Source organism: Vitis vinifera, chromosome 5, assembly GCF_030704535.1.
Source record: "Vitis vinifera cultivar Pinot Noir 40024 chromosome 5, ASM3070453v1".
NCBI classification, from domain to species: Eukaryota; Viridiplantae; Streptophyta; class Magnoliopsida; order Vitales; family Vitaceae; genus Vitis; species Vitis vinifera.
In genome coordinates this window covers 2748625-2775660 of record NC_081809.1, presented here as the reverse complement: position 1 = coordinate 2775660, position 27036 = coordinate 2748625, and the positions used below count along the sequence as shown (strand labels likewise).

At 35.7% G+C, this 27036-nt stretch overlaps 3 protein-coding genes across 3 annotated transcripts; 1 reads left to right on the top strand and 2 right to left on the bottom strand.

The window, feature by feature from the left end:
* The first annotated feature begins 362 nt into the window (after positions 1-362).
* On the top strand, positions 363-3025 carry LOC100257907 (pentatricopeptide repeat-containing protein At3g06430, chloroplastic). Its single transcript, XM_002274868.5, has 2 exons — positions 363-796; positions 1569-3025. Exons 1-2 carry the CDS (start codon positions 410-412, stop codon positions 2676-2678), a joined length of 1497 nt encoding a protein of 498 aa, XP_002274904.1. The 5' UTR covers positions 363-409; the 3' UTR covers positions 2679-3025.
* A 3251-nt stretch (positions 3026-6276) lies between these two features.
* LOC100263041 (pleiotropic drug resistance protein 3) lies at positions 6277-15708 on the bottom strand. The gene is made up of 24 exons (XM_010651375.3): positions 15286-15708; positions 14948-15071; positions 14708-14793; positions 14304-14388; positions 13569-13728; positions 13409-13485; positions 13266-13319; positions 13069-13159; positions 12624-12925; positions 12255-12533; positions 11860-12173; positions 11601-11761; positions 11409-11512; positions 11171-11324; positions 10935-11078; positions 10767-10840; positions 10334-10666; positions 9954-10244; positions 9489-9572; positions 8968-9101; positions 8638-8865; positions 8241-8412; positions 7878-8132; positions 6277-6762 (listed from the first exon to the last, which is right to left on the bottom strand). The coding sequence occupies exons 1-24, from the start codon at positions 15633-15635 to the stop codon at positions 6496-6498; spliced, it is 4323 nt and encodes a 1440-aa protein (XP_010649677.3). The 5' UTR covers positions 15636-15708; the 3' UTR covers positions 6277-6495.
* Positions 15709-21666: 5958 nt separating this feature from the next.
* METK2 (S-adenosylmethionine synthetase 2) lies at positions 21667-24262 on the bottom strand. The gene is made up of 2 exons (NM_001397864.1): positions 24148-24262; positions 21667-23158 (listed from the first exon to the last, which is right to left on the bottom strand). The coding sequence occupies exon 2, from the start codon at positions 23146-23148 to the stop codon at positions 21967-21969; it is 1182 nt and encodes a 393-aa protein (NP_001384793.1). The 5' UTR covers positions 23149-23158; positions 24148-24262; the 3' UTR covers positions 21667-21966.
* Between the last annotated feature and the right edge of the window lie 2774 nt (positions 24263-27036).

The following is a 27036-nucleotide window of genomic DNA, read 5'->3' as shown; positions in this document are numbered from 1 at the left end:
ATGTTTTATATTCTTAACAAAAACTAAATAAGCCTTTATTTTTTGTATTATTCTTTTACTATTGAATTCAATAATTTTAATATTAATATTTGATATTTATTTTTAAAATCATATTTACTAATCGTGCACATTCTTCCATTAAATAATGTCATTAATTTCATTATACATATATTATTTTTTTAAATTATTATTTAGAAAATAAAATTTATATGCATAAAGGTAGTAATGGAGAAAATTTAAAACTAGTGGTGTTTAAGTGTATTTATAAATGAAATTAATTTAATAAATAAAATAGCGGAAAATAAAAATTAGGGATATGGGGGTAAGGATAAGGGTAAGGAGGTCATTTCCATATCCAAACACAGTATGACTCCAGGACTCTTAGTAGTTAGAAACCAGACACCCAAAAATGGCTTCGATTTCTCTATCCTTCTCATCCTCCCTGCTTCCCTCTCCTCTTCTCCAAGACAAGAACAAGGCCACCTCTGCAACCAAACCCAGAGACCACCATGGATCACTTTGCGGAGTTGTTCGCTGCGCATTCGCTTCACCAGCGAGAAGGAAGACCTCTTCTACTCCTTCTTCTTCTTCTTCTTCTTCAGCTGTGGGTAAGAAGAGACTGTGGAAGCAAGGAGAATTTCCAGGAACTTCGGCGGAAGGAAGATCCAGAAAGACGCCCATTAAGAATATCAAGAAGAAGTTGGACCGCAAGAACGACGCCAAGGCCTGGGCCAACACCGTTGCCGAAGCCTTGTCCGATCTAGTCCTCAAAAAGCAATGGCTCCAAGCTCTTGAGGTTTTTTTCTCTTCTCTTGTCCATTTCCTTTTCCTTCATTATAATCATTTTTAACTGCCTTGGCTAGCTTATAAAGTTGACCGAAATTAAAGAATCTAAATTTATCGGTCTTTTGTCTCAATTCAGCCAAATAGTTCCTTCAGGTTTCAATTGAGAGGAGTTTTTTGTTAACAAAAATAAAATTTTCTCTAGAATTTGTAGCCCCATATACCACTACTGTATTTGCGATTCTCCTTTCAATTTTAGATAGCATTTCGAGGTAGAAGCCTATTTTCTAATGTGGAACTCTGGCCATAAGAGGAAATTGAATTCATCACCACAATTGAGGTCTAGGCTCAGTTTCATGCTTTGCCACCTTATGAAACTCTCTCCCCCCCCCCCCTTTTTTTCTTGACAATGGTTGTCATTTTTCGTAATGACGGAATATGCCATGATGGATTTATGTATAAAACTACATCCAAAGCGCAATGGGGCAGTCCAGTTCTCATGGGAAATCTAAGCACTTAATATCTTATTGTCTTTTGCTGCCTAGAGTTGTCAATTAACATATTCATTTGCCCTTGAAGCACTCACATTGGTCTTCTTGGTTGGGGGGTGGCCTTGGTTTGAAAACATTTTGGTTCTTTCCTTTCCCTTACTGTTTCTAAAGAGGTTTTTCTTATCTGAGTGTTCCCGTTTCATGATCATAGAACTGATATTACCATGTTGTTAATGGATCAAAAACTGGGTCTTATTGTTTTTCTATATAATAGTGGGCATTTCAATTGTTCAGGTCTTTGAGATGCTCAGAGAACAGCCTTTTTATCAACCAAAAGAAGGGACTTACATGAAGCTCCTTGTTCTGCTTGGAAAATCTGGGCAACCCCTTCGTGCTCATGAACTTTTTGACACAATGGTTGAAGAAGGATGTGAACCCACCACTGAACTTTATACAGCTCTGCTTGCATCTTATTGTCGGAGCAATCTCATTGATGAAGCATTCTCAATCCTCAACCAAATGAAGACCCTCCCTCGTTGCCAGCCTGATGTTTTTACATACAGTACCCTGCTCAAGGCTTGTGTTGACGCTTCTCGATTTGAACTGGTTGAGTCCCTTTATGAAGAAATGGATGTACGATCAATAACTCCAAATACAGTTACACAAAATATAGTGTTAAGTGGCTATGGGAAGGCAGGCAAATTTGACGAAATGGAGAAAGTGCTGTCAGGAATGCTTGAGAGCACCTCAAGCAAGCCTGATGTCTGGACCATGAACACCATTCTTAGCTTGTTTGGTAACAAGGGACAGATTGAAATTATGGAAAAATGGTATGAGAAATTCCGGAATTTTGGAATTGAACCAGAAACACGCACCTTTAATATATTGATTGGCGCTTATGGGAAGAAACGGATGTATGATAAGATGTCATCAGTGATGGAGTACATGCGCAAGCTTCAGTTTCCTTGGACGACCTCAACTTACAATAATGTGATCGAGGCATTTTCTGATGTGGGGGATGCAAAAAACATGGAGTACACATTTGATCAGATGCGTGCTGAGGGCATGAAAGCCGATACCAAGACATTTTGCTGCCTTATTAGAGGATATGCTAATGCAGGCCTTTTCCATAAAGTAGTAAGCAGTGTTCAATTGGCTGGGAAGTTTGAGATACCTGAGAACACCTCATTTTATAATGCAGTTATTTCTGCTTGTGCAAAGGCTGAGGATTTGATAGAAATGGAGAGAGTTTTCAATCGGATGAAAGATAAGCACTGTCAACCAGACTCCACAACCTATTCTATCATGGTAGAGGCATATAAAAAGGAAGGCATGAATGACAAAATCTATGATTTGGAGCAGGAGAGACAGAGGATGGTTGCTGATGGTCCAAAAGGTGATTAGGCTTTGTAGCAAGAAATATGTGGTTAATGCCTGATTGAGGTTAATGACAACTGCTTTTGCTCTTGCCCAAGTTTTGTACAGGAGCTGCTAAACTGCTCCTTTTGAATGCTAAATGGGCCTTGATTGATGAGGTAACCAAGCCATCACTTTCTGGGGTAGATGTGTAGTTACCACCTGTCTATCTGCATGATTTGTATGAAGTACTGTCTAGATCCTCCAGGCATTTGTGATCTTCTGAGCAAACTATTTGGGTATTTAAATGTATGACAGAGCTAACGGATGCCTCTCAGTGAGCTGGAGAGATTTTATATTACCTAGAAATGGAAAGCTGCTCTCTTCCTGTGAAATGCCAATTGTCCTCTTATTCATTTTTTCCTTGGTTATGCTGTGGTCTAAAAAAAATCTATCACATCAGATTATGATGCGGGTCTCTCCCAGTTCCCATGATGTTATTTGTGCATTAGCCTCGTTTGAAGTTTGCCAGTCAATGAGTAAGTCAGTTCATTCTTATATTTAGCATGCATGTTCCCAGAAGATCTATATGAATGCCAAGTGCCTTAATCAAGTCTAAATCCATTTCTGTTACTATGCCCTTTCTGGGTAATTCCATCAACTTCAAGGCAGCATTCAATATTCTGAAAGCTGCTATGTGGTGCAGCAGCTTAGATCAGCACATGTCTAGGGGCAAATAACAGCTGGAAACTGCCTTAAATATTTCTATTTCTGGTTTTGCTCTCATTCTTGTGTACTTCTTTCTCATGCTCCTTGCTTATATGCATTCTTGTGCATATGCTGGTGCATACTATTTTTACTTGCTTTCTTTAAAATTATATATATAAGAACTACCATTCAAAAGTGTAAGTCTGGACTCTGGACTGCTTCAAGTACCAGTTTGAGAGTTTTGGGCTGGATTTGCTTTTATGCACTATTTCACCTGCTTGCGGTTGGGATTTTTATTCTGATTCATCTTATGTTGTTATTTGTCCCTCAAAATGTTGGATCAAAGGACTGAAATGTTAATCAGTACATTTCATTTAAGAATGATGTTGTTCGATGCTAAATCTTTTCTTTTCTCTGTGATTCCATCAATTGCGAAGGATATCATTCCCTTGAAAACAAGACATAAAATGACTTCACAAAAAATGTTATCATCTGGATACTGGACATAAATCTGAGTAACCTGCTGAAATATGTTATGTTCAGAAATAATTTCTATTTGAATAGAAAATTGATAATATAAAGGAGTTTTAATTTATTTTGGCTCCCATAATGGCACTGTTCGTTCATTTTTTATGTTTAACATCCAGACGTGGCTTCTGTTATGATGAATATTGTCTCTTTATCTGAATCTATACTTGGATTTCTTTTCAAATTTGTCACCCAGTTTCCAGACAATGAAGATATTTGTAACCATTTTCTGTGTTTCTTCTTGTAGAATTTTTTTATGCACTTGTGGTGCAGAGTGCAGACTAAAGGTTTAATCTATATATCTATTTATTTATTTTTCAATTTATCTTTATATTTCTTTCATGTATTTAAAATTGTTCAGAAAAAAACTCATGCATCTATGGTGTGTTTATTAACATGCAATAACAAGATATGCTGAGCTCTTGCCCTTTAGTGGTTTCTTCTCCAGAAATTTGTTTATTGCTGTGTGAGGAGGTGTGCAACATTTTCACGGTGAAATGTTCTGATTGATTTATTTTCATGTAAAAGTATATGATATAATCATAGTAATGAAATGGATGGATTTTTAGTGTTACACCTCTTAATTATTGAACCCATAAAAAGAATTAGATATGGGTATATATTGTAATTGAGAGCAAATTTAATTGAAAAGTTGAAGAGTACATGGAGGGAATTCCAGTCCTCATCCTATCTACTCTGCCACTTCGTATATGTTGAGGTTTCCCTATTATCTCCATGTTAAGTAGTGGATACAATAGGAGGGATGCTTGAAAAATCAGGTTTCAGGAGGATCTGTAGTGGGATGATATGTTTTGAGATGTCTTATCCTTGTCCCAACTTCTTTAACATGCATCTTGGAACTCAACTTCATTTTTGTTATCACTGACCGTATGAGTATTGAACGAACTTCCCTTTTACATTGTAGGTCAAATTTCTGTTGTTCTTTGATACAAACTGTGGATATTCTTTTTTTTTGTCCAAGTTAATTTGGACTTTGAAGTTATACTCTGAGTTGAAGGTGCTGGTCTTGAAAATCATAAATAGGAAGTATGGCATCCCTAGTGAAACAAAAACTTAAATACTTCAATGCTCTGTACTTGCATTATGTGCATGACAAATGTTGATTGATACATTGCCTTGATTGTCTGTCACATGCTCTGTTTGCAATGTTTGATTTGGTGTTGACTCTTAACATCGAGTTTCTTATAGAGTTATGTTGTGGCAAGCGGAATTGGTTGAGTTTTCTGGAGATGTGCAACATTATAGGACTGGTTTGGTTTGGTTTGGTTTGTATGGGTGTTGAGAAGTAACAATGTTTTCGAGGAAAACAATTTTTTGTAGGTCATCCATCATATTGTGTTTGGGAGAAAATACATGTGGTAAGAGCATTATGGACCTTGCCTACAAGGGAATTGAAGAGGGTTCTTCTATCTGGTATTATAAATTATAATTAACTGGTATTAGGCTGCATTGGCTGCATATCTTTTTGGCCCCTCTGAGCTTTAGAGTTTTCCTCCTCACTGTGAAATACAGCCCAAGTAGGTGTAGGAGGCACTTCCTGAGGTCAAAAACTACACTTAGCTTCTTTTAAGCCATCATATGGGGGGAGGCAAACAAAGCTGAGCTCCTAACTCTATGCAGATGTCTGCAAGAGGTCTGGATAAGAGATTTTCTTTGATCCTTAGATTCCTCCAGTGATATTACATGCCAAATACTGCATCTATTACTTTCTCTGACCCAATTCCTTGCAATTAATTGAGAAGAGGAGCACACCTGTAACAAGGGACCACACCTCTCACAACTCCGTTCCCTTTCAACGTTTCTTGACAATTTTTTTTCATGGAAGTGAAAAAAGCTTGAACCATACACAAAACTTACTAGCGCATAACACCATCTGTCATCCTCTTCAATGAATTCAAATTCCTCATCTTCAACAGCCAATGGAACAGAACGCCAACCCCATATGGTTGGCTCTGCTTCTATTAGAATTGATAAAAGAATTCTTTGAGATTTTGCTCTTTCATCTCTTCAATCCTCAACCCCTCCACATAAATGTTCATTGTAGTAGCTACTGGCAGGCTGCCTCCATGATACCACTGCCCTCTATATTTAGGCCCACATATGTAGAATGGTTGAAACACAAAACTGAGGACAATCTTGTGCTGAAAAATGATGAGTTTCTGGAAACATCTACAGCTAGTTATCTGATCTTTCTTTAATGCTTAGTGGGAGAAAGAATTAGACTTATCAATGCCAAACGGATGGCTTTGTGTATGGCCAAAGATGGAGTGTGATCAAAGGGAAATTTTTTCCTTTTAATGCCTGTTTGGAGAAAACGTTTACATGATGCCTTCTTTCACTTCACAACAACATAAAGACAAAAAAAAAAAAAATCAATGTGCATGCATAATTTGGCTTAAGAATCCCAGAAGCATTATTTTCTACCAACCGCAGAGTGTTGTTTTAATTTCCATAACCATGCTTTGATACATATACATATACATACTGTCTCTTTTTGCATGTACATATACATATACATGCAAGTCATCTGTATTCTGATGAAGAAGTTCTAGATTTTGGAATAAGGATCTTGTTGCTAAATATGAGACAGCAACCTGTGTTCATCCTTTCACCTCCTTTGAAAATTTAATTTGTCGATGAAATATGCAAAAAGAGATGCAAAAACAACTGGGAAAACAAGAAGAGCAACAGCCACAAGGCCTAAATGGTCATGTTGAAAACCAAAATAATCTTTCAGGAAGGAACTAACTGGTTTAAGCTCCCCAAATATCAGTATCTCTTTCTTCATGTCTCCATATTGTGAAGTCAAGAGGCCATTGAGGGACCAGGATGTAGGACAAATCCAGTAGCACCAAATCCACCACTTTGGAATTTTCTGCATAACCAAACACAGGGAACATCATTTTTTTGTTAATTTGGTTTGTTGGGGTCTCTAGCATCCTTCTCTACACTCTATTTTTATTAGGATGATGCTTAAGATAGAAAGTGAAAATACCATAATTATCATCTTTAGCTTCAATGCATTCAGTGTTAATCATAAAAGAAGTTCCACCATATGAAAGTATACAACACAGTATTATTAAAGACACAGAGTGTTTATTTCTCTTAATTTGGTTGGTTAGGGTCTCTAGCATCCTCCTCTGAACTCTATTTTGTTAGGGATGTTTGTGAAGATGGAAAATGAAAATTTTATGTTTTGTGAGAAAATTTACAGGAAATAATTAGGTTGAATTCTGATAATTTGGTGCAAGGTCCTCTAGCATCTTTCTTTAGCATGTGGAAGAGAAAGGAGTTTACTAACCATTTTCCAAAGGACTGGCATTGTGGTTCAGAGTCTATGCTTTTTAGTGTATATTCTTCTTAATAGTGGCTTGAGGGATTCCACTTCCAGGTTGTTCAGAAGTATTGTCTGATTGGCATGGATGCTAGGGCTAGCAAAGTTTGATACAATCCCCTAACACGACTTGACCCCAACATGTTTTTTTATGAATTTGGGTTAACTATAATCGTGTTTAAGCCAAATTTATGTCAACCTATGTAACCCGTTTAATGAGTAGGTTATTTTTTAATAAATCTGCATAGAACAAATTTGACTCACTTAATTAATCTTATTATAACTCTAACCTATTTAACTTATATTTGGCTCACTTAAAATTAAGAGATTAATCAATAGATCAAAATTAAGTTATAAACAATTCAGATTAAGAGATTAATCATTTAAATTCATACAAGAGTTAACTCCATCTGATTATGAAATAATGCTTGATGGTTAAATGGGTGAAATAGTATGTTTTTATTCTTATTATTCGTGTTATGTTTGGATTGACCTAATCAGTAGAGTATCTGACCTTTAATGCGATAAAAACACGACGTATCAACACGAATTAGCACCATTAGTAGGTTGGTCATGAACAGGAAATTTTCTCTTTTAGATGTTTTGCTTCATTATCAAAGAAAACTGTAGAATAAAGAAGAGTTGGAAGGGCTTACCGGTCCTGGCATAAGGAAGCCTGAGAAAAGATTCAGTATCGTGTATGCTGCCGTTGCTAATATGGAAGCCACTTGAGAATTTGGGCTCAGTGAAACTATCAGCATCCCAAGGTATACGAAGTACAGAAATGTACAGAATGTTGCGTAGAAGTACCAAAAGACCTTGTAAGGTGACCAGTAGTATCCTATCATAGGATATGTAATGGCCACATACAAAATGGCTTGCAGTAAAATATAAGGCACTTCTATGGCCACCTACAACATTTGGAAAGATGACTTCCATTATTTCCTGTGAAACTCCTTCATTGAAATATTTGAAGTAACAAAGGCTAATAACATTTAGGGGCTACAAGAATATCTTACCTGTGCAAATGAATAAGCCCTTGAAGAGTACATTCCGGCGAATTTCTCCCGATACACAACGGTGCGCTCAGTGGCAACATGGGGAAGAACTGTTGAACAGTTGTTTATGCCCAAGAATATGACAGCAAGATACATTGATCCAAGTATGTTGAACAAATCCTGCGCATTGTCTCTTTGAAGACACAAAACACACTTCCATTTCATTACCAAAGTAAACTGCAAAGAAACTAGAACTAAAGCTTAAAATATCATAGGCATTCAGTGGATACAAAGTTGGTGTGTGTCCTCCTGTTTTCTTGTTGATTTTCTGGTTTGGGTTTAGACTGAGCATCAATATACAAAGTTGGCATATTGATGCTCCTCATCAGAATCCAACCAAACCGAAGAGATGACTTACATTTTCTGTCCTTTCTGCCAAAAGGTGGCGCCGAAAAGAAATGCAGCAAGAATCATAAACAGGAAACGAACGAAGTTGTATTCAGGACTCCTCCAGTAGGACAAATGTAGTTTCCATAGGCATGCCATGAACTGTTCCCAACCATTTTGTGGAAAACGATTAGGAAAATTCAAGTCTCTTGAATCTGGTGGGGGTTTGCTTAACTGATTTACCAGCTCTATTGTGACCCTATAAACAGAAGAATAATATAAGCATCATGAGACGATTCCAAAAAGCTTCCTAGAAGTATTTCTGTTCTATAGAATCTGAGTATAGTCATTGAGAACTTACTGGTAAAGGGATGATTCCTTATAGATTTTGGAAAAATCTAAGCCGAGTTCTGCTTCCACTGATGCTGAAGTAACTTCCAACATCCATGTTGCTGGATTGTAGTTGTCTTTAATCTTTGGCAATCCAGAAATACCCTGTTAAGTATAGAAAATGTTAAATCCCTTTCCTACATTGGACAGGAAAAATTTGAGTAAAAAGTGGGCATTGTTTGGCAGGAAGAATAATATACTAGTAAGTTTGTACTGTCTTTTCCCTGGAATAGCATTTGATTTAATATTAAGACCCTATACACCATCAAAAGAAGTGATCATCCATGGAGGAACACAGAGGATCAGCAGATATATGCTGCTTCAGATTCATTTCACTTATTTTCCTTCATGACATATGGATTAAATAATTTACAAATGCATAAATTTCTAACTAATTTTAACTATATTGATTTTCTTTTATATTTTCCATAGTGAAACCAAACACGATAAAACCATTTTCTTAGTTGAGAAATGTCGGGATTATGAGCATACCTCGAAATATCCAATAAGTTCACTTGAATGATAACCCAGCAGACCAGTATAGATGATTTGTCCTCCCCTTTTCATTAGAATCAACTGCATTACCAGGAGATATTTCTTTGGTTAATCTTGTATGAATAACTTGTATGGGAATGTAGTTTTAATAATACTACAAGCAGAAATGAGGGAATAGTAAACATTTACGGCCATGAGATGTCAAAAGTGCTGTTTCCATTATCTTGGCATAATTATACAGAGAGAGCAGAGACCAAGGAGGAAGTAAAATGGCTAACAGAGAAGTGCCTAAAGAGGGGTGTTTGATTGTGGATAGGCTATCAAATTAAAGGGAAAAATTTAGAAGACTGCTATGAAACCAGCTATGGTAATGGTGGACAATTAAGAAGGAGCATGTTCAAAAGAACAAGCACAACAAATGCCTCAAAAATGTCTTGAATGAAGGATATCTACTGGTACTACCTCATCAAATGCTTCAAAAATGTCGATGCTTGGCTGGTGGATGGTGCAGACAGTTGTCCTTCCTGTAGCAACGACGTTCTTCACCGCACGCATGACAATTGCAGCTGCTCTGGCATCTAAACCCGATGTGGGTTCATCCATGAAAATTATTGATGGATTAGAAACAAGCTCCACTGCAATTGTTAGCCTTTTTCGCTGCTCCGTAGATAGACCACTCTGACCAGGCATACCAACTAAAGAATCTTTGATATCATTGAGCTCAATTGTTTCAATGACTTCTTCAACAAATCTCTGCACAATAAGTATATTAATAGGCTTAAGAACATTATGTGACGAATAATAGCATGGTATTGTTGGTATATGTAAGGAGGATGTTATACATATTTTGTTTCTGAATCAATCTCTGGAGGTAATCGCAACCAAGCTGAGTATATTAATGATTCTTCCACAGTAACATGTGGAGAATGTATATCATACTGCTCACAGTAGCCTGATATTCTGGCAAATGTCTTTTGGACTTTGGGATACCCTCCAATTCTTATGTCTCCTTCAATAGTTCCTGTAGTTTTCCTTCCAGAAAGAACATCCATGAGAGTTGTTTTCCCAGCTCCACTAACTCCCATTAAAGCTGTAAGGACTCCAGGCTTAAATGATCCTGTAATATCATGAAGCAGCTGAAGTTTCCTCTCTGTGACCCCTTTTGCTCTCATTTCCTATCCAAAGGAAAGGGAAGGAAAAGAAGTTAGCATGTAATTTTTACTTCTTGTACAAAAGCCTTAGAAGATCAATGTAGAGGTTAGTTGGATTGATTACTGGAGGGGTATCAACGAAGTACTGCACATCCTTAAATGCAACTGTCAGTGGCTCAAATGGCAGCACCATCTTCCCTGAATAACGAAACACATATTTTTGTATCATTTCATAATCTCCAATCCATTTTGCAAATTGGATATTATCTTTTCAAATGTAGGGTTGTCTTACCAGTTTTTCTTGTTTCTGCAATCGGTTTGGAAGAGGCTGATAGGGTGGAATCATTGTCTAGACATGAACTACTGTGACAATCTTCACTTCCTTGTAGTTGAGACAACTTCTTTTTAGAAATAATCGCTCGAGACGGCCCTGGGGCTGTACACATGACAGGCTTATACGTATGTATATGATCTGTATGTTTCCAAAATGGTATATTTATGCTTATTTATTGGTTAAGATGGGCTTACACTTGAAGTAAGTCAAGGCCAAGACAAACCCAATATTGAAAAGTATGGTGAAACCAAACAACGCTGCTAAGCATATCCAGTAGAAGTGGCTAGGAAAGTTCAAGCCATGACTCTCCAAGACTCTCCTCCCTATAGTTGTGTTTCCTGCATAAACCTGCAAATGAGAAAGAACCAAAACCATTAACAAATTCATGTCACTTGGAAAGTCACCAACAAGATTATAATATAAGGAGTTTACCTTTTGCCAGCGTGGGGCAAGGAATTCGTTTATTGATATCCCTATCTCCCCATATGTCAATGGAGAAACCCAGAATGCCCATCTCAACCATGGTGGTAAAGAGGCTGAAAAGTGTAAATTCTGTTAAGGAATGCAGTTCTTTCCCCTTCAAACTTAGGGTGGGGTGGGGGAAATGGTTATTGATCAACTTACGTCGTGGTACAATGAAGCCTCCAAACAAGTACATGCCTACCAAAACCAGAGAACCAACCGTTGATGCAGTAATCAGAGTTTGGAAAGCTGAGGCCAAGAACCGGCATAGCGATGTTGATCCTTGATGTAAGGCAAATAGCAGAAGGAACTGACAGAAAAACCTACCACCCATTGGAAAAATAAGTAGTGAAATGGAGAGAACAGAATCATTTATCCACATTTTTGTGCAATTCAATTCTGAAGTCTGAAGAATTCCAACCTTTTGGCTTCAGGGCTATATCCAATGGTATAGTAAGTAATTGATGTCCAAAGAATGGATTCAACAAGGGAATATGGGGTCTTTAGGATTGATGTCGGAATGGAATATGCCCATACAGGGTATAGGTACCCTTCTTTTTGTTTGTAGAACACTGGAAGTGTAGAAATAGTCAAGAACAGCTCTGCAACTCCATTGGTCATAAGTCTGATAAGTGTATAAAACAGAGAACCCAGAAAATAATTTGAATGTTGCAAGTCTACAGCCATCCGAGTGCGTATAAATACCGTCATTGTCATGAGTGCAACGATGACAAGCTGTAGGACAAGAGGAATTAAGACATGTACCCTCTAGGACATTGGCAATTTGGCAAGTGATCAGCAGCAATAAGAAGTTACCTGTGTTGTTTTGAACACATATACAAATGAGTTCCTCTTCATGAGGAGCAGCTCTCTTGCTGTGCAAGCTTTGAATAATTCCCATTTGCTCAAGGAGTACTTGCTAAATGATATAGCATCTTTGTGGCTCTGGGATTTGTCATATGGCTCTGCAAGTTCCTCATCTAGCTTCCTTCCAAGAGGACTTGCTTTAAACATCTCAGACAATTGATCCACTGAAACATACCTATAGGGGTCAGACCGGCACCAGTACTGTTCTTGGTCCTTTTTGGAGATTACCTGGGAAGGGTGGAAATGAACAAGTGGTTGGCAATTAGGAGGTATTCAATAACAGGTGGATATAAAATGTCTTATTCTCCGAATTCTCACCTCCTGGAGGAAGTCTGCAGCACCCTTTCTTTCTGGGCATTTGAATCCACAATGCTCAAAAAATTGAAGAACATGACTGCGAGGGCCATGGTAAACGATCTTCCCTTCTGCCATTAGTATTAGATCATCAAATAGATCAAAAGTTTCGGGTGCTGGCTGAAGAAGTGTAACCAACACAGTTGCTTCTGTGATATGAGCCAACTGCTGGAGACAGGTAACTATCTGAAAAGTTGTGGAACTGTCTAATCCAGTAGAGATTTCATCCATAAATAGAGTATTTGTTGGTCCAACAATCATCTCCCCTGCCAGACAAATCATTCAAGAAACGCTTGGATCAAAATTTCTGTCAAAAAACTGTATTGATGTACCAAGTATGTGAGGCATGTGAGTGAACAAGGAGTAGGAGTAGGAGTAGAGCAGTGAAGGTCTATCTTTTCTTTACTACCTGTTGTCAGTCTTTTCTTCTGGCCACCTGAAATGCCTCTTCTCATTGCATCTCCAACCATTATGTCAGCACATATATCCAGCCCAAGAATCTGCAGGTCCATAATGTGTTGTTTACAAGTCAAAATATGAAGAAAAATGCAAGCTTAAATCCTCCATTCCTCATATTAATGCAGCTCTGCTTTGATGAAAATTTACCTTGAGAACATAATCTGTCTGAAGAGTTCTCTTTTGTCCCTCAACTGAAATTGCCTGTCAAAACTATCCCAATCTCCTAAGAGACTAAACAATTTTTCCTTGTAGGGGGGAAGAAATCAAAGATTGTATCAATTTGTGCTTACCTTCATGTATGTGTCAATATCAGGATCAGGTACAATTCCTGCTTCTTTTTCTCTTTTACTGACTTCCATCATAATTTCTTTATAGCCAGAAATGGAAGTTAAACATCTACTTTGATATATATGCATACATATACTAAAATGGCACGTTCGTGGACCTTACCTGCTCTGCTTCCAACACCCTGACAGCGTGCGGAAAAATCGATAGTTTCCCTTACAGTCATCTCAGGAATGTGCAGGTCATATTGGCTTATGTAAGCTGAAGTTTTCTGAGGAACAAACTCATTTAACTTGTAACCATTGTAGGAGATTTCCCCTGTGACCTGGAGAGATATGTAGGAAATTCATCCAAATGTACAGATAAATTGTTCGAGTTGGATTTGGGTGCCCAAGTGGGCTGACCCCACCCGACCCAATTACTGGAAGAAAATGGGGGTGGGTAGTTTGTTTCTGGGAGTTTTAAAACTACCCAGAAACTATCACTATTAAAAATAAATAAACAGAATTTTTTTTATTTTTTTTTCTCTTTCTAAGTGAAATCTCTCTCGATGAGAATTCTCTCCCTGAAAAACAGAGAGATATTTTGGCTTCTCTCCCTGAAAATCACAAAGAGAAGAAATATGTTTTTTTTTCTCTCTAGGAAACAAAAAGAATAAGAATATAATTCTTCTAAACAAACAAAAGATCCTCTCTTGTGGTTATTCCTAGTTTTCTCCGTGAAACGAAGGTTACAGCTCTTGTGCTGTGAGAAACGAATGATTCTCATATTCGTAGCTTCATTCATGACTTGAGGCGAGAAATTTGGCTAGTGAAACAACCAATTTGGATCTTGGGCATTTCAGAAGGTAATCGAAAATCTTAAATGAATTGCGAAAGATGGTAGAAGTGGATAACTAACCTTAAGAGACTGGTTTAGTTTTCCTGCGAGGGCCAATAAGAAGGTGGTTTTTCCGCAGCCTGGAGGACCAAGAAGAAGGGTGAACCTGCATGCAAACCAATCCATGGATGAATAATTTTCTCCTTTCATTTTCCAAATAAACTTGAGAGTTTGTTAATGTTTTTTTCTTCAATTTTCGTTAATTTTTTCATTCTTAAAGAACTATAACCAACCAGTTCATGAACTTTTTGGTCATCCCTTTACACAAAACACGTTACTCAAATAAAACCCATCCTTCCTATTGTGTTTTCCACCATGGTCTCCCATCTCTATTAAAAATCAGCCACACCATGGAAGGAATTCTCTCATACAAAGCACTATCTTGATAGAGTTATATATATCTATGTATATGTACGTATATTTACCTGGATGGTTTGATGATGCCACTGACATCTTTCAGAATGCTTATCTTCGCCTCTTGAGATTTGCACTGGACCAACTTGGTAAAAACCTGTTCAAGTGTTATTTTCCATTAACTTCTTGGATAAAACTTGAAGTTTCATTGCTAGTACATACACAATTGCTTCTTGTCGACCCAGTTGGAGAAGGAAAAGGAAAGGCACAGCAATTCAAATATAAGATCATGGGAGCAGAAGGCAACTTACAGATAACATGCTTGTGAAAGAGTTCCATAGTGTAGGGAGGGGCTTCCCTTCAACTACCTCACACTCTGCTTCCACAGACAGGTTCTTGTACCTCACTTCCACAGTTGGTAATTTCACGTTTACTCTGAAAGAAATCAACTTGGTTAGTTCATTTGAGTATCAATCCATGCCTGGAAGCAAATCAAAGCTATTATAAGCTTCAAAATCTAACAAACTTAGTGCCTATATTCTAAATGGAAATCATTAAATGAGAGATATTCATGAATTTAGGTTCAGATTTTTATCAATGGCTTTTAGTCATGTCTTGTTTATATATCAAAATTCAGGAGCAGGATCACCTGTCAATTCTCTCTCTCAGTTTCTGCAGCAATCGGAGATTATCATGCTCAATGTGCTTGATGAGCTTTTCAACAAACATCCGCCTTTCGAGATCTTCAAGCTTGGTAACATCAACCATCCTCTTCCCTTCAAATTCTCCTGTACCATCTCCGTCATCATGGTCATCACTGAACAATGAAGTCCTGACCCGTCTGAAAGTAGGCAGTCTCTCAATTGCAGCCCACAGCAACTCATGTTCTTCATCGTCTTCCTTTATGGATTCTGTATGGGTAGAACTACTTCTAATTAAGAGTGAAGCTTGTTGTTGAATCGATGACTGAATGCTTTTTCCAATAGCAGTTAGTTCCATTTGAACTGAATATGCAATTTCTGTTGTCTGAAGAACTCCTGTAAACTTTCTTATACATGTCTGAATAACTATTGCATACTTTCTAAGGAGTCAATTCATAGTCAATTCACAGTTCCTGTGCCTACTTAATAAATAAATAAAATGGAATGACTGCTGATGATTTTTACTTTTCTTTCTCTTCCAAATTTTCCCCCTCCTTTCTGTCTTTGTCTGGATCAGTTAAAGTTTTGCATGGCACCTTTATGGCAATATCTTATCTCATAAGCAAAAGAAAAAGGGCAGTATCATTATCATCTTCTTCTTTCTTTTTAATCACCTTTGGCTTCCACATGTGAACAGATATAAAATCCATAAGAGAGAAAGAAGTATAAAACAGTTTGTCCTCAAATTTGTTCAATCATGGTTTGAAGATTCAGTGCAATTTCCACTATAAAATGCCATCTTCTGAGAATACAGTATGCAACATTTGACAGAATTTGATCCTACATTGTTAAGATCAGGGAAGAGGAAAGAAATGTGCTCTATTGTCCATGAATTGCCCTGCCTAACAGTTGGTGGAAATGAGGACATTTGGCACATGTGAATCACGTTTAAAACCTACTTTTCCTCTTTCCTTTATCATGGTTGATCAAACTTTCAACCTGAAATAATTAGGGAAGTAATTCTAGTTCAAAACTTGCTGCACTCCTTTTTTCGTGTTTTTTTCTTTACTGCATTGCTTCTTTCATTTGTAACGATTAGAACTCTGGATTCTTCGTCTTTTCATCATCTTAATTACCCTTTCTATATATTAATGGAATCCTTCTTTGTGATTTTAATGAATGGTTAAGTAAGAATTGAACTTGGAGATGCCTAAAGTTAATCCCAATTCTCATGGCCATTCTTTCTTTTTCAGGACATTGACATTGAGCGGTGTCGATGTCCTTACTTTTGCAGACCAAGACAGAGAGGAGTGCCAGGGTGTACTAATACATGGTGCTCAATGATGTATTCTCTTCAGTGGAAGAAAGTCCCCAGTGGTGAAAGTTGGAAGCTGGAAGCAATGCTTTCAGGTTATCAGAGAAAAGCCATTAGTAGCAGTAATAAACCAAGATGGAGATTGATAAAATTTGAAGGTTTGTCTCTGTTCTTTTTTCTCCATGTTGGATTAGATCTTTACCATTGTCATATTAGGGAAGGTATTAGCTTCTGATACACACTTGTCTGCCAGTTTTGCACTACTTTTCTTCATGCCTGGCATTTGATGTCCTAAGTCTGGTTTGAAAGCTTAACCCACCCTTCATTCCAATTGACTTTGCTCCTAAGTTAACCTCTGAGTTAAGTTAAATGTCCTTCTGAACCAGAAACAATGCCCCAAAAAGGCCAAAACACCGCCATTAATCATAATAACCTTTCTCTAAGAGCTGGTACTTGACTTGACCATTTTCCCATTTGGATTATTCTGTGAAAATTCTCCTACCATTTTTGAACCTTTGTTCTGATTTTTCAGCAGAAGAACTAAAATCTGAAGTTATTATCATGTATGTGCTTGAACATTTTCTAAGTTATTCAACAATACCCTAATCCTACAAGGCTTTATTTCCCAAATCACAGATTCTCAGCCAAAAACAAAAAACCAAAGAAAATTTTGACTAAAGAAAAGAAAACCAACATTTAACACTCAATTGTGCTGATATGGGGTTGATCCCTTACTGATGCTGACTAGAGTTCTTCTTTTTGAATCTTTTCAATCAACTGATTTTACCTTTTGAATATGCATGAAATATTAGTACTCATTGTCATCTAAAAACAAGAGTCTTCTTTAAGTTTGCATGGCCTTTTGTCTGCATGAAGATTTCTTTTTCACATTAACCAATCACACAGCCAAACTTTTCTCTTTGTTTCCCCTTTTCTCTTGGCTCCTTGTGACTATTGCCCAAAAGAACTGGTGTAGTGGTAAGTGATGTAACAACTGCATATACAGAGCCTCAATAACCCATGAAGATGAGGCACAAGTGTCCACATTATCCGCCAGATATTGGATTTTCCTGGTAAGGATTTGTAGTTTGTGGGGTAAAATTTCACTTAGCCATTAAGATTTTAAGACCTTTGCTACAAGATGCCCCACTGAGATGGATAATGATTCTCTTTGGGTGAAGACTTTAAGAGGATTCACACTTCTTGCAGGGAAGACATCTTAAATAATTGAGAAAAAAAAAATGTTGTAGGGGGGGCCCTAGATAAAGACAGTAGAAGAAAAGAGAAGGGGTGCTTTCTATTTGAAAATGGGTCAAGAATTCTTTCCAATTTATTTGATTACTTTGGGTGATATAAAGTGGAGAAATGAATGAGAGTCCTGCTTGACTGATCAAAACTTTACCAAACCTTCAATTGTAGAAAGGTGTTTAGCCAGCAAACGTGTCCATTACAAGTGAAAAGGCTTTCTCTAAAATTCATTTGGTAGAGAAGTGGGTCATTTGTAAAGATTAAAAAAAAAACACAATAGATTGATGTTGCGACCTAGAGTCCCATTTGCAACAATAGATTTGAAAATCTTTCAATTGAATGGATGTAGCTACGAAAATAAAACAAAAGTCCGTTTAGTAATGATTTTAGAACTTGTTTTTAACTTAAAAAGTGTTTTTGAAATAAAATAGGGTGTTTGACCAAATTTAGAAAACTCTTTCAAAAATATGAATATAACGACTTATAATGTTGAAAAATCGCTTACAACACTTTCTAGAAAAACATTTGATAGATGATTTTCTTAAAAACACTTTTAAAGAAAATATTCTCGTTAAAAATACTTCAGATAGAAATTTTACCAAACAAACTCTAAATACAATTACCTATGATATAAAAATTACTTATACCACTAAACTCAAAAGTCAAATACTAACTCAAAGTTGGTTTCTTAGAATGTATTATTAGGCCAAATGACTTTGTTGTATCACAAAAGAGTCAGAATTTGCAAGAAAACATTATATTTGGCAATAAATTTATTTTCAAATGAAGATTATAATCCATATGGAGTTGGCTCTAAGTTATGGTTTAATGAGAAGCTTAGTTTTTTGTCTTAGGCACTGCATTTTTTGTTGGGCCGGGGGAGGCATGGAAAGTAATAGAATGATGATTATTAGATACACAATAGACCAATAGCATTTCCCTTAGATGCCACTCTTCCCCCACTCCAAAGCCTCATGTCCATATACTAGTGGGTTTAAAATTATTTGTGTTATTAAAGAACATCCATTCTGAAAATATTTTTTTAAAAATAAAATCACAAAAAAAAAAATTAAAATTATCTTACTTTTAAATTTTAGGTTTCCTCTAAAAAGAATAGTTCAGTATAAAATTGCAACACTTTTGATTACTTATTTTATTTTTGTATTTTTTTAAGGATGAATTTACTTTTATAAGAATGTCTTCATAAAAGCATTGATCATGTCATCCCAAGATTTAAGGGTCAATTTCTCAATTTATACTAACCATCACCCAATGGCCCTACTAAGAGTTCTAGGAAAGATTTGGATCAAGGCATGGAGATCAAGAAGATCGTGAGATCAAAGTGGACATTCCCGATTTCCATGACCAATTGCATCCCGAGGACTTTCTTGATTGAGGAATTACAATTCTATACCATCTAAAAGTTTATGAAATCTTATTTTGAAATCAATCATCAAGTTTAATATACAATATGAGACGTTATTAATAAAAGATACTTATCATTTGATTTTTTTTTTGTCTTAATCATATTCTTTGCATGCTTATAACTTCTTTTCATGTCATGATTGTACTCCATACAAAAAACTCATTTTTACTTAGTTTTTTATTTTATTTTTAAATAACAACAACCAAACTGTATCATAATTTTAAAAAAATGTTTTGAAAACAATATTCTTATATCACATGACAAAACTAATGTTGGGACGTCATTTGTTTGTTTGGCCCTGGTCAGCCGTACCACCGGGACTAGCCGGAATGGGCCGGACCAGAGTGGCCTCCCCAGGATTCGAACCCAAGTCCAAGACTTAAGGACGTTGAGGTTGCCCTCCTGGTACCATCTGCGCTGGCCACTCTAGTCCGGCCCATTACGGCTAGTCCCGGTGGTACGGCTAACCAGGGCCAAACAAACAAATGACGTTCCAACAACTAAGATTTTTAAAAATAATTTTAAATTATTTTTAAGAACAAAATTTTATTTAGAAACTCAAATATCAAAATAATTTTCTCAATTGAAAAAAAAAAAGCTATCTATAATGAAAATAATTCAAACTATTCTTTATATTTCCTATTGTATTTTGAATAATTCATTAAAAAAAAGTTGTAAATGCCTAAAATTTGTTCCAAAAAATCATCCAATTTTCACAACTTATGAAAAAAAAATGGTTTTAACTGAAAATTTAGGAAATGGGATCTTTTATATCGGGATAACGGATTAAAAATGATGAAATCATCTCCACTTTGAAAAACTAACCCTTCATCTTTTTACAACCTAAAAACTACCCATCTTAAACAAAAATACCTTCATATTTTTCTTACAAAAGTAATCATTTTTTTTTAAAACACCCGTCACTAATAAAAATGTTGAAAGGTATTTATGTCAAAAATGAGTTACTCTTCAAGTTTAAAAATGGGAGAAAGTGGAAGAGGTTAATTTTACAAATTTGAGATTTTTGGTCCCTTTTAATCAATTATTCCTTTATATTATAATTATGTTGTTAAAGAGTGGGTTTTCACAAGTATTTACGAGTGAATTAGTCTTTTTCTTTTCAAGTATTTTCGAAAATAATTTTGAAAAATAGTTTTGAACATTTTTAAAATTTATTTTCTAAAAATTTGTTTAGAAACCTGAAATATTTTTAACTTATTTTTTATATTTTTAAATATATTTTAAAATTATCTATATAGTACATTAAATTTAATTATTCTCTATGTTTATATAATTATTTTTAAAAATAACAAAAGATGTTTTTGGAAAACACTTTTATATTTTATTTTATGATTTGTTAAAGGAATGTTTGGTTCTGTTGAACGGGAATCTATTTTAAAAAATTGTTCCTGCTTAGAATTGAGATTCTCATTTTATTCAGTTTTGCAATTATATGGGCCTTCTTTCCTGTCGGTACAAGTTTGGACAGAAAGAATTCTTAATGGGCCTGATTGGTGAATCATGTTGCCATAAGGCCCTTGCCCTCGTATCGATGAAAGACAAGTCATTTGATGCGAAGCTCCGAATTGTAAAGAAATTGAATTCTTTGTATCACCGTTGATCCTACGTAATTCCCTTTGCCTCATGAGGGATCATGTATTACGGTGGTACACTTAATGATGGGAGACTCCTTTCATTGTATTAATTTCTCGTCTGAAATACAGCCAAACACATCCAGGGAAAGAAAACATAGAAGAAAAATGATTTCCAACAACTTCTAATATAATTATTTCCTTTTTTTCAATGTCTAAATCAATTTAAGCTTTTATTTTATTATTTTTCTTTTTCTTTTTCTTTTTCTTTTTCTTTTTCTTTCGGTTTGATATCATTGAAAATCCAAGTAAGCCCTCTACTCTGGTCTAAGGCCTTAATAAGGAAAGTTTGAAAGGCTGGGATTGAGCCAGCAATTGTATAAAATAAATAAGAGGCTGGGTGCGATTCACCAATTTATGGTTCATTTTCAACGACCCACCGACAACAACATTTTAGGCCCCACCAGTCACCACACATTTAAAAACATTTTAAGGGATTCAGCCGTTCTCGTCCATGCCACTTTTTGACAGAGATGGGATATGATTGGATCTTCCAAGTTAAAAACACAAGACAATTAACTCACGAAATTAAAGTAAGTAGGTAATGTCCTATGATTGATAATTTGATATGATTGGATCTTCCAAGTTAAAAATTAAAGGAAGTAGGTAATATCCTATGATTGATAATTTGATATGATTGGATCTTCCAAGTTAAAAACACAAGACAATTAACTCACGAAATTATGTAAGTAGGTAATGTCCAATGATTGATAATTTGATTGGCAGAAGGTTTTTAGAGGGAGGGAGTAATTTCAATGCAAAACAACATAAAACAAGAACACGGAATCAATATACATTCAGAAAATGCATATTATTGTTTAAAAATTGGTTAACAATTCTCATTTTGGTATATCATTATTATTTCCTCAGCATCCCAAAAGAAAACGCATATTATTCTTTTAAAATTGCTTTCAACCCTTTAGTTAAACATTTGATAGCATCAATTAAGAGGAAGATGCAAAATCGAATAAAAATGAAAAAAAGACAACTTAAACTCGCAGATATAACGAAGCAAAGCAACAAGCTAACAGCGTCCCAGTAACTGAGATTACGCTTGCGTCTTCTCCCACTTGAGGGGCTTTACCACCTCCCATGTGAAATCAGGGTCATCTCTGCCAAAGTGCCCATAAGCAGCAGTCTTCAAGAACCTGCCATTGCCACCCCTCTTGAGGTCAAGGTTGATGGAAATCATCCCGGGCCTGAAATCAAAGTTCTCCTTCACAATCTTGAGTATCTCCCTGTCGGGGATCTTTCCAGTACCATAGGTGTCCACGAAAACTGACAAGGGTTCAGGCACACCAATAGCATAAGACACCTGCACGATGCACCTCCTAGCCAGCCCATTGGCCACAATGCTCTTTGCAGCCTGCCTAACAATGTAAGCTCCACTCCTATCAACTTTAGTGGGGTCTTTCCCAGAGAAGGCACCACCACCATGAGCACCCCAGCCACCGTAAGTGTCAATGATGATCTTGCGGCCAGTGAGACCAGCATCACCATGAGGCCCACCAATCACAAAACGGCCAGATGGGTTAAGATGGAAGATGGTCTTCTCGTCTAGGTACTTCTCAGGAATAACAGGCTTGATGACATGCTCTTTGAGATCAGCTGCAATCTCGTCATTGGTGACAGTCTCGTCGTGCTGGGTGGAAATGAGGACAGTGTGTACGCGGATTGGAACCCTGGCACCACCATCATTGTGGTATTCGACAGTTACTTGGGTTTTACCATCAGGCCTCAACCATGGGCAGGTGCCATTCTTGCGGACTTCAGTGAGGCGGGCACCTAGCTTTGTTGCAAGGACATGGCTAAGGGGCATCAGCTCCGGAGTCTCATCGGTGGCATAGCCGAACATATGGCCTTGGTCACCAGCACCAATCTCCTCAGGCCGCTTGGTGAGATGGCCATGGACACCCTGGGCAATATCTGGACTTTGCTGCTCAATGTTGACAAGGACCTTGCAGTTGTCAGCATCTAGACCCACATCGTCAGATACAAATCCAATTTCCCGACACGTGTCACGCACAATTTTTTCATAATCTACATTGGCCTTGGTTGTGATCTCTCCAAAGACCATGACCATGTTGGTCTTGGTGCAAGTCTCGCAAGCAACCTTGCTGTCAGGGTCCTGTTGTAGGCAAGCATCAAGCACTGCGTCAGAGATCTGATCGCACAACTTGTCAGGGTGTCCCTCATTCACTGATTCGGAGGTGAATAGGAAGGTCTCCATTTTACTCAAGCTGCACAGAACAAGTAGTATAATTGTTATACCGATATGCAAACAGAACACACAAAAATAAAATGGAAAATAAAGAATTTGCCTAAAAATATAAGAGGCAGTCAACATGTAGCAAGTAGAATACAGGAACCCAACCATTGTTCAAATAAGTGGAGTATAATGGATGAGACCTGATAGAATAGTTCTTTCACAAGACACCAAAAATTTTCATACAAACTTGGCAAAGCCAACCCCTAAGGGATATAAATGTCCAATAAAAATGAACATTCAAGTCATCTCTCATATCATCTTTATCACGGTGATAAGACGCGTCCCACTTCTTCCTACACAAGAGGTAGTGAGATCCATCTACTTTTTCCCGCTCATCATCCCAATTAGGCCCTATTTCTCACTTAGTCCAAACAAATATTTAGTACATGCTAGGTCCATATAAGGGGCTATCACTAACCAAAAAGAATAGCCGGATCGATCAAATCGAGCGAGTGTAGCGCAAATCTAATGCTAAAAGGAGCAGATTCATTGCACTAAAATGCAAGGTTTTATTAATTTTATCAAACTGTTTCGGCTGAATAGCCAGATCGATCAAATCGAGCGAGTGTAGCGCAAATCTAATGCTAAAAGGAGCAGATTCATTGCACTAAAATGCAAGGTTTTATTAATTTTATCAAACTGTTTCGGCTGCAACTGAGCGAGACAATTCCAAAAACAGGTCGTCAGATTCAGATCTGCAGCTCTCAAGCGCATTTCTGAGCAAACTAGTCTACATGCTCCCAAATTTATCATCTCAGTACACTAGATTCATGCAACACAAACCAGCAGATCAACAACGAAATTCCAAGTAACATGTACTTAGATCTATAAATATTAGCATCAAAACCAACAAATCTGCCAAGAAAACAGACGTTCAATCCACAAAGCTTCTCAGCTTTTCAACCATCAAACAAAATCAAAGAAAAATAAAGGTCCAAAAGTTGAAAAACCCAGAACTACCTCAAAATTTATGATAGCCGAAGAAGCAGATCTGAGGGAGAGAAGGGAGGTGACCGCCGCCTATAACTGGAGCTGGTTCTGCGAGTCTCAATTCGTAAACCCGAGTCCTATTTATAGGCGAATTCCAAGGGCTTCAAGCGCCCCTTGAGGCGTGTTTCAGACCAGATTCATTTAGAGTTTCGGCGGGATCTAGATCGACGGTTGTCGTTCATTTCATGACCCAATCGCAGCCGTTGGTGTACGTGTAAGGTGGCAGGAGTCGGTGGCGGAGAATGACGCGTTTACCGGGAATTGGCCGTAATCCACCAACCCACCCTGTCATTGACTGGCTGGACCAGTCACCACCATTTACCGACAATACAGTTCATCTGTCGTCCATGAATAAAAGGTACACGTTTATTAGTTATTAACTTATTACTTTCCTAGAATATTATTTGCTTCTTATCATATAATTTTAATTCAATGTTTATTTGTATTCACATAACGCTAAATTTTGTTGATATAGGCTTGATCTTATCTTTACTATGACGTGGAAAATTAGAAACAAATATTTATAGAATCCTAGATTTTATTGCCATGTAGATATGGAAATAATTGATATTTGATTTTATCCCTATTATGCTAAAAGATTAAAATTAACTGAAACGGGAGAGTTATTTAAATTGAAAAATAATTAATAAAATATTTAATTATTATAGAAATAAATTTTGAATGTTTTTTTTAAGAAAATAATTTAGTAGGTGTTTGATCAACTAGATTTAATAACTTAAAGTGACTTAATAACTTAATTTAAGTTATTAAATTAAATATGTTTGATAAAATAACTTAATTATATCAAAAAAAACTTTTGATAATAAATAAAAACAAATAATTTATTTTTTAAGTCTACATCCTTATTTTACTTTTTTATCCTCATTTATTCTAATTACTTTTATCATCTCTTTTACTACTTCACGAACTTTGTTATTAATTAATCTATTTTACCCTAATTATAAATTATAAAAAAAAATAAGGATAATTTTAAATTAATTTTATCAATTTTAATACTTAAAATAAGAATTAGGTAATAAGTTTTAAGTCGACAAATTAAATATAATTTAACTTAAAATCAACTTAAGTAAAGAGGTAATAAATATTAAATTTTACCCAACACTCTTTAATTTAATAACTTAATTTAATTCATTGAGTAAATTTAGTATGTTTTGTAAATAATTTAACGGTATAATTTAAAGTCAAAAACAACTTTAAATAATAAGTAAAAATAATTAACTTATTCTTAAGTAAATATTTTTATTTTACATTTTTACCCTTATTTATCATAATTACCTCTTACTCCACATCCTACATTAATATTTGACCTCTTTTGCCATAATTATAATTTATAATGATAAATATGATAATTTGATGATTTAAAATAAATTTAAATTTATTCAACACTAATCTACCCACACTTGTCTTCTATTCAAAAATCTCATCATAGAAATATGAAATATCTACATTAGTGAAATGTTTCCATTTTTTGGATGCTTGTGATTGAACTTGAGCAATTTATACTATATATTGTATATTTAAAAATAAATTTAATTTATTACATTATTTAAATTATTTTTAGTGTGGGGTTAATTCTTTTAATGGTATCAAATTAATGAATTGATGGATTAGTCCAATGCATTTTTCCACTAATTGCTTCATCAAATTTTTTTAATCATAATAAAAAAGAAGAAAACCAATTAATTTTCAAAGTTGTTGCATTTAATAAAAAAAAAATTATTCATTTAAAGTGCTCTTCTATAATGCAATCACCAATTATTTTGGGGCATTTAAGAGCATTGCTAATAGGGCTAAATGTCTTTTTTGGTACAAGACCTCCTAAAGTATAATATTAGTATGGCAAAAGTTTTATTAAATATGAAAAAAAATTATTTCAAAAAGTTAAAATAGAATTTTTATATAAAAATAATAATATTTTTTCGATTGTCTTATTAAGTTATTTTTGAAGTTACAAGCTCTTTGAATAAAATTAATTGAACATATATAAGAGCTTTTATCAAGTTTAAAAAATAACTTTTAGGATCTTATAAGTTAAACTTAACAGGATCTTAGACTAGTATTGAATATGTGGTTTCCAAGAAAAAAAGAAAAAAAAACTTTTTTTATTATATAATATATTGTTAAAGCACTGTAAAAATTATTTTTAAATTTATATTGGAATGCTTACAGATGAAACTGTAGGAATGGCAATTTTATGGGTAATTCGGGTCACCTACCCCGCCCCGCACCTATTAGGACAAGTATGAGAATATCCTATTCGAATATAGAATGGGTTTGGGGAATATATAAAAACCCGAATCGGGTTCAGGGCAGGGATAGGTTTTGCAGTTTCCACCCCGTCCCATATGTGAATTACCAATTTACCCTTATGTCATTACAAAATACCCCAAAAGTCCTCCATATAATATCATTTTTTCCTAAAGTTTCAAGATTCTTTCGCTCATGAGAGAGTTAGAGGGTTTTCGATCTCATTTATTCTTGTTTTCTCATTTCTTTCTATATTGCTCAGGGTTATTTTGCTCGTAAGAGGGTTTTCATTTCCTTATTTCTTCCTGTTTTCTCATTTCTTCCTAAATAGCTTATTCCCGTTTCACCCTAAAAGCACAGTTTTTGCTCTGAAAACCAGAATACCAAATTCGTAGACAACAAATTATTAGGGTTTCTATGGATTCCTCATTTCCAGGTAAGAAAACCCTAAGTTTTGAGGCTTTGTTAGAAATGTCTTGTTTTTCATATTTCTTTTTATGGATTTGAGATTTTTTTGGGTTGTTTATTTGTAGATCTATACATTTTGTTCTCGTATGTGCAGTTTGCAATTTTGTTGCATAACAAATGCTT